This window comes from Passer montanus, unplaced genomic scaffold, assembly GCF_014805655.1.
Source record: "Passer montanus isolate IOZ18808 unplaced genomic scaffold, ASM1480565v1 scaffold53, whole genome shotgun sequence".
NCBI classification, from domain to species: Eukaryota; Metazoa; Chordata; class Aves; order Passeriformes; family Passeridae; genus Passer; species Passer montanus.
In genome coordinates, this window is record NW_024370263.1 from 7064243 (window position 1) to 7070254 (window position 6012).

Consider the following 6012-nt stretch of genomic DNA (forward strand, 5'->3'; position numbering starts at 1 on the left):
TCCACCCCGTAACTGATGAGATCTACACTTCCCACCCCACTTTCCAAGCCCAAGGGCTGCAGGACCATCCTGTTCCCCAGGCTGTGAGAGCTGCGGGATCACCCTTCTGCTGTTTCTCCACTAATCCCAAAATAAGGGCAGTTGCTGGGCAACCCAGAGCTATCTCAAAGCCTTCTGATGGGGAACATCCCCAGCTCCCCGTTGCACATCCCTTCTTGCACAACACCACAGCTGCACAACATCTGCAGGCGGGCACTGAGCTGCAGCCAGGTATCAGAACACTTATACAACGCCAGGAAAACCACGGCGCGGGGATTAGCTACAACCACCAGGAATGTGGAAGCCTTGCATAAGGCAGTTTTGCAACTCCTTTGTCTGTGGAAAGCTACGTAATTATTGTTTGTTAGAGACCTGGAGTTGGGCAACATCAGAACAACTGTTCGTGTAACTTGGGACACAGACTTTTACAGATGCAACAGCTTTATTGGAATGAACAAGTGCAGGGAACCTTTTATTTGGAACAACCTGCTGGTTCAGTTACCACCCCGCAGGCGCAGGACAAGGTGCAGAGTTGACTCCTTCTGGATGTTGTAGTCGGACAGGGTGCGGCCATCCTCCAGCTGCTTGCCTGCAAAGATCAGCCTCTGCTGGTCTGGGGGAATGCCTTCCTTGTCTTGGATCTTGGCCTTCACATTCTCAATGGTGTCACTGGGCTCGACCTCAAGGGTGATGGTCTTGCCAGTCAGGGTCTTGACGAAGATCTGCATCCCACCTCGCAGGCGCAGCACCAGGTGCAGGGTGGATTCCTTCTGGATGTTGTAGTCAGACAGGGTGCGGCCATCCTCCAGCTGCTTCCCTGCAAAGATCAGCCTCTGCTGGTCTGGGGGGATGCCTTCCTTGTCCTGGATCTTGGCCTTGACATTCTCAATGGTGTCACTGGGCTCAACTTCCAGAGTGATGGTCTTGCCAGTCAGGGTCTTGACGAAGATCTGCATCCCACCCCTGAGGCGCAGCACCAGGTGCAGGGTGGATTCCTTCTGGATGTTGTAGTCAGACAGGGTGCGGCCATCCTCCAGCTGCTTGCCAGCAAAGATCAGCCTCTGCTGGTCTGGGGGGATGCCTTCCTTGTCCTGGATCTTGGCCTTGACATTCTCAATGGTGTCGCTGGGCTCGATCTCAAGGGTGATGGTCTTGCCTGTCAGGGTCTTGACGAAGATCTGCATTTTTCCCTGGAAGAGGAAAACCTGCCGTGCTTTAGCGACTGCTCCCCGTACGCGGGGCTCCGCCCCGACCGTGACGTCACAGCGCAAGCCCCGCCCACAACCGTGGAGGGGCGGGGCCCCACCCGCTTCCCCTTCCCGCCCGAGGCGCGCGCCACCATCTTGAAGCGCCGCTGCGCCTGCGCGGCCGCCATTTTGCCAGCGGCCGCTCGCCCCGGCCCTTCCCCGCCACCGCCTCGCGGTGCTGCCGTTGGAGGGGAAGGCAACGTCCCAGCCCTCCCCCCGCCATCACGGTCCGCCATCGCCCCCCGCCGCAGCTCCTCAGCGCACAGCGCCCTCCGTCCCGCCCGGACGCCCAGCCCGCATCTAGGCCCTCCCCCGCCGAGCTCTCACCGCGGCGCCGCTCGGCCCCACCGACAGCACAAACCTCACCCAGCGCCAACTGCGCCACGCATCCCTCCGCTAGGTGCTTATATGGCCTCCGGCGCCCCGCCCCCGCCCTCGGATCACTCCGCTGCGCACTATTTCCCTCGCGCCGCGCGCCTCCGCTCTCCTGCACGGGCGGGGGGCGGGCGGCGCGGAGGGATCGGCGCCTCGCGCGGCTGCGCTGCGGTCCCGCGCGCGGGACGGCGGGCGGCGGGAAAAGCCGGCCCGGAGCCGCCGGAGCGGCGCCAGCCAAGCGACCCCACGGCCGCTCGTAAAAGCAGAAAACATAAAAAGTTTCATGATGATCGGGGGGTTAAACCCTGCAGTTGCGCCCCTGCTTGATAAACGTGGCGTTGGTTTTACCCCTAGGGCAGGGCGAGGGTCGGCTGTGCCCGCGGCCGCGCCGTGAGGGGCTCCTGAGGGAAGGAGCCGGCGGCTGTATCCCGAGGGGCGCCTCCAGAGTTATTCCCGTGAGAGAGCAGGGCTGTCTGTCACCCACACAGGCACAGCCCGCTGGGGTGGGCACGGCTGGAACGGGTTTGTTTATCCCGGAGCCTCGGTGCCACCGTGCCCGTGCGACAAGGGCCAGGGCACGGAAGGTGTGCGGCTGCTGCGGCGAGGCTGGGGCAGCCTGAGGGGCAGGGAGCACAAGGGGGGCTGCAGGGGCTCCTGCCTGCGGAGGGAGATCAGGGAGCATGGAGAGGGGACGTGAGTGTTACAACATGAGGGACAAAGAAAGGCCGGTGGATAAAGAGATGGGGTCCTGCAGAATAATTGCCCGAGAGACAATCAAGGAGTGTGGGTACAGATGTGCACACATAAAGTGGGGTATGCCTCTGAGCTGTAATGCAGTTTGTAACTCAGGGGTAAAATCAGAACTAATAATGCCGATTTCTTATTCTGTTGTCCAAGAGCACCTTCTGATACTGCACTCTGCAGCATCCTACCCAAACTGCGCAGCAGCTCCAGCAAAGCTGGGAACAGAATGGAGCTTTGTCTGAAGATTCAGGCACTCGGTTCGATTCGCCTACAAAACCCTTCATTTGGCAGCGCCCAAGGAGAGTGGCAGGGACACTGGTAACACCCAGGGCTGCTCAGCAGCAGGGAAGGAGCAGAGGTCCAGCAACAGCTTTGTGGTTTGAGGAAAAGTGCCTGTGTCTGCCTGACACATGGAGGGAATGCTCTGGGGAGCTCTTTGCCTCTGCTGCTTTGTGTTTGTACTAACACTCACCACAGCTGTAGTGATAATAATCTCAAACACTCATTTAGATGGAAAAAAAATATCACAGGAGTCTTTTGGTTACTGCTCAGTGGCTGATGCTGTGCACTGGGAGTATATAAGCATCAAAAATTGGAGAATCCTTCCAGGTCTGGGTTTTTCCTCAGCAGAAAGTGAACAATAATGTTAAGCTTGTTCTTTTAGTTACAAGGTGAGCACTTGGGACTGGTCAGAAAATCACCAAAAAGGCACATGGGAAAGTGTTTTGTGAGAAAAAGTCAATTTCTGCATGCTTGTTACTGTCTCTTACATTCCAATGCAGGGCACATTCCAGAAGTGTAGCTGCCAGGGAGATCCAGGGAGTAATTTACAGCAGGCATCTTCAAAGTTTTGAGTTCAACTCATGGAGCAAATTACCAGCCTTATATTAAGAATTACAAGTCACAACAGTTTAAGTAGCATAACAGCAGTTGTCACAGGGTGAACGGTGGAATTTTGAAGAATTTTACTATGGGGGTCTAGGGGACAAGATGGAGGGATTTGGACGTTGTCCTGTCCTTCTTCCTTCTTCTTCCCAGCCTCCATCTTCTTGGTGATGTTAGCGTATTTGGATTGGTGTGGAGTAGGAAGTCACTGTCTAACATAGGTGACAGGTATTGGAACACAACTGTAAATATCGAATATGTAGTTTGTAGTATAAAAGACAACACCAGCCCCGTGGGAGGGCAGTGTGTGTTGGCTTGACCAGCCGAACAGACCTTGGCAGGCCAGACAGAGAATGTTTTAGATAAGAAATTACAAAGAACCTTGAGAGGGGTTTGTTTCCCGAGAGCTCTTCCCAAGCTCTCCCGCTGCCAGGGGGGACAGGACAGGGGAGGGAGCGGGCACTGCGGAGCCAGGAGCTGCTCCTGAGTGTCCTGGCTCTGTTCTTCCCCTCTGGCTCCGGGAACGTGGGGCAGAGCCCCTGAGCTCCCTGTGGCTGCGCCTCTGCCAGGCTGGGGGTGTGGCAGTGCCAGCCGGGCATGAGTGGCCACTGTCCCCCTGCGTTTCGGGGTTTGCTGCTCTGCCCTTCTTTTTGTGCCTCCTGCACAGATGGGACCAAAAGCCGTGTGTGTCTGCACAGGCCTGAGGAAAAACAAATGTAAACAACCAAAAATCCAGCACTTTTTGTCGCTGGGAAGTGCCGCTGTGTGCCCGTTCCTGCCGCACGCTCCGTTTGCCGCTGCTTAACGTGACGCGGTTGCTTTGACGGCATAAAACATCACCAAAAAGCAGGAAAAAGAGCAGCAACCCCGTGGAGATGCCGGGGATTGAACCCGGGACCTCATACATGCAAAGCATGCGCTCTACCGCTGAGCTACATCCCCGTGCCCGCGCTCCGTGCCCTGCCCGCCCGCCCGCTCCGCGCTGCGCTGGCCCCGGGCGGGAGGCACCGAGACGCGCTGCAGGGTAGAGCCTGGCGTGGTCCCCAGGCAGCCCTCAAAAGGACAGGATCGCGCTGGTTCGCACGCGCAAAACCGAATGGTTTTGCTCCGTCGGAAAGCAGAGAAATCTGTGCAGAAAGGAAAAAAAAAATTAAAGGAAGAAAAAAAGATATGTAACCTCCCCGTCGGGGAATCGAACCCCGGTCTCCCGCGTGACAGGCGGGGATACTCACCACTATACTAACGAGGACGGCTGGTAAAAGGCTCCCCGCAGGCCAGGTCATGCCCGAGGCGGCCGCAGGATTTGCGCCATCGCCGCCGCTCTTCGGGAAGCGACTCCTGACACAAAACTCCCGCACGCGGGAGCGCCTGCGACGGCACCGGCTGAGCCGCCCGAGACAGGGACAGCAGCCCCCGCTCCCCCCGCTCGGCAGCAAAAGGAACCGTCCTGACAGTAAGGAGAAAAACAAACAACCAAACAAACACCAAAAAGAACCAACCAACCAACCCCACCTAAAAGGTGTAACCCCTCTGCCGAAACCCGGGATCGAACCAGGGACCTTTAGATCTTCAGTCTAACGCTCTCCCAACTGAGCTATTTCGGCGGGCGACAGCGCCCTCGCTGGCCGTGGATACGACCCCGCCCCGCGCCCCCCGGGCGCCGCAGCCCCGTCGGTACCTGCGCTCCTGCTGGGGTTCCGCCGCCCGGAAACGGGGTGAGCGGGATTCGCACCTTCCCGCGGCATTTCCACTGCCAGGATCCCACGGAGACCCCGGGTACCGGCGCGGCTGGGTGCTCCGCACGCACCCCGGGCACTCCGCTCGCCTCCCCTGCCGCAAAAGGCGGCTCTGCCCCGCCCCTGCGGCTGGGGTTCCGCGGCAGCGCCACAAACAAACCCAACGAGGGGCCGCCCACAAAAAGTGACATCCGGAGACAAAATTGGCTGTACCTCCCCGTCGGGGAATCGAACCCCGGTCTCCCGCGTGACAGGCGGGGATACTCACCACTATACTAACGAGGACGGGTACGGTAACGGCGCTTTCGCTGTGCCCTATGAGGGTTCAGTCCCGGCCCCGGCGGAGCCGCCGCTGTCCCGCTCGGTCCCCGCGGCCGGGGCGCAGCGCGGGGCTCGGGGTGACCGCGCTGTCACCGCGGTGTCACTGCCGGGCCACTGTGCGGCTCCCGCTATCGCTGTATACACTGAGTGCAGCGCCCCGTTCAGCGAGGGGATGTAGCTCAGTGGTAGAGCGCATGCTTTGCATGTATGAGGCCCCGGGTTCAATCCCCGGCATCTCCACTTTTTGCCCGTACCCTTCAGGCCGCCTCTTTTTGCTTTTTCCTCCTCCATTTTCGGGAGGAGCTGAAATTTCCCAATATAGTCCATAACCGCCTGTTGATTTTCTTCCCTCCTCCCAGCCGAGTGTGCAGACTTGTGCTGTAATCCCTGCTAAACAAAGGAGCCCTGCCAAGAGCCCCAGCACCCTCCTGCCTGGGGACGTCCCAAACCCAATGGTGCTGAAAAACCCAAAACCAAGTGTTTGACTGAAAACACACCAAGGGGCTGCTTTCTTTCTAGCTGCAGGTATAAAGTTGCTGTTTCTTCAGTTTTAGATGTTTTTAATGCTTGTGTTCTGGCCTCTCCCCTGAAGCCCACGGCAGTGGTGGGATCACTGGGAATTGTGGACTCATCCAGCCTGGATGCACCATTTCCTGCAGGGCACG

General features: G+C 58.4%; 2 protein-coding genes and 5 non-coding genes across 12 annotated transcripts; 1 reads left to right on the plus strand and 6 right to left on the minus strand.

The window, feature by feature from the left end:
• Nucleotides 1-462: 462 nt before the first annotated feature.
• UBC (ubiquitin C) lies at nucleotides 463-1768 on the minus strand. 3 transcript variants are annotated; one of them, XM_039724650.1, is made up of 2 exons: nucleotides 1648-1763; nucleotides 463-1229 (listed from the first exon to the last, which is right to left on the minus strand). In XM_039724650.1, exon 2 carries the CDS (start codon nucleotides 1221-1223, stop codon nucleotides 534-536), a length of 690 nt encoding a protein of 229 aa, XP_039580584.1. In that variant the 5' UTR covers nucleotides 1224-1229; nucleotides 1648-1763; the 3' UTR covers nucleotides 463-533. The 3 variants fall into 3 exon arrangements, with proteins under 3 accessions (XP_039580584.1, XP_039580582.1, XP_039580583.1); XM_039724648.1 differs by having other exon boundaries at nucleotides 469-1229; nucleotides 1614-1768; XM_039724649.1 differs by having other exon boundaries at nucleotides 470-1229; nucleotides 1653-1670.
• Nucleotides 1769-3348: 1580 nt separating this feature from the next.
• Nucleotides 3349-5251, minus strand: LOC120509679. 4 transcript variants are annotated; one of them, XM_039724644.1, is made up of 4 exons: nucleotides 4969-5251; nucleotides 4523-4737; nucleotides 3672-3990; nucleotides 3349-3502 (listed from the first exon to the last, which is right to left on the minus strand). In XM_039724644.1, the coding sequence occupies exons 1-4, from the start codon at nucleotides 5033-5035 to the stop codon at nucleotides 3384-3386; spliced, it is 720 nt and encodes a 239-aa protein (XP_039580578.1). In that variant the 5' UTR covers nucleotides 5036-5251; the 3' UTR covers nucleotides 3349-3383. The 4 variants fall into 4 exon arrangements, with proteins under 4 accessions (XP_039580578.1, XP_039580577.1, XP_039580580.1 ...); XM_039724643.1 differs by having other exon boundaries at nucleotides 4523-4741; XM_039724646.1 differs by lacking the exon at nucleotides 3672-3990 and having other exon boundaries at nucleotides 4523-4741.
• Nucleotides 4161-4232, minus strand: TRNAA-UGC. Its single transcript has one exon. It is a non-coding gene; the product is annotated as a tRNA-Ala (tRNA).
• Nucleotides 4468-4539, minus strand: TRNAD-GUC. The gene has a single exon. It is a non-coding gene; the product is annotated as a tRNA-Asp (tRNA).
• Nucleotides 4822-4894, minus strand: TRNAF-GAA. The gene has a single exon. It is a non-coding gene; the product is annotated as a tRNA-Phe (tRNA).
• TRNAD-GUC lies at nucleotides 5240-5311 on the minus strand. Its single transcript has one exon. It is a non-coding gene; the product is annotated as a tRNA-Asp (tRNA).
• A 204-nt stretch (nucleotides 5312-5515) lies between these two features.
• TRNAA-UGC lies at nucleotides 5516-5587 on the plus strand. The gene has a single exon. It is a non-coding gene; the product is annotated as a tRNA-Ala (tRNA).
• The last annotated feature ends 425 nt before the right edge of the window (nucleotides 5588-6012 follow it).

Bases quoted from the DNA above. Each gene is read 5' to 3' on its own strand.
- LOC120509679 (XM_039724643.1), bottom strand. From the start codon at position 5,217: ATGTCACTTTTTGTGGGCGGCCCCTCGTTGGGTTTGTTTGTGGCGCTG. The intron at 4,742-4,968 runs GTACCGACGGGG...TTCTCCTTACTG, and splicing joins GAACCCCAGCAGGAGCGCAG to TCAGGACGGTTCCTTTTGCT. The intron at 3,503-3,671 runs GTTCTTTGTAAT...CACCTATGTTAG, and splicing joins GGAAACAAACCCCTCTCAAG to ACAGTGACTTCCTACTCCAC.
- UBC (XM_039724650.1), bottom strand. From the start codon at position 1,223: ATGCAGATCTTCGTCAAGACCCTGACAGGCAAGACCATCACCCTTGAG.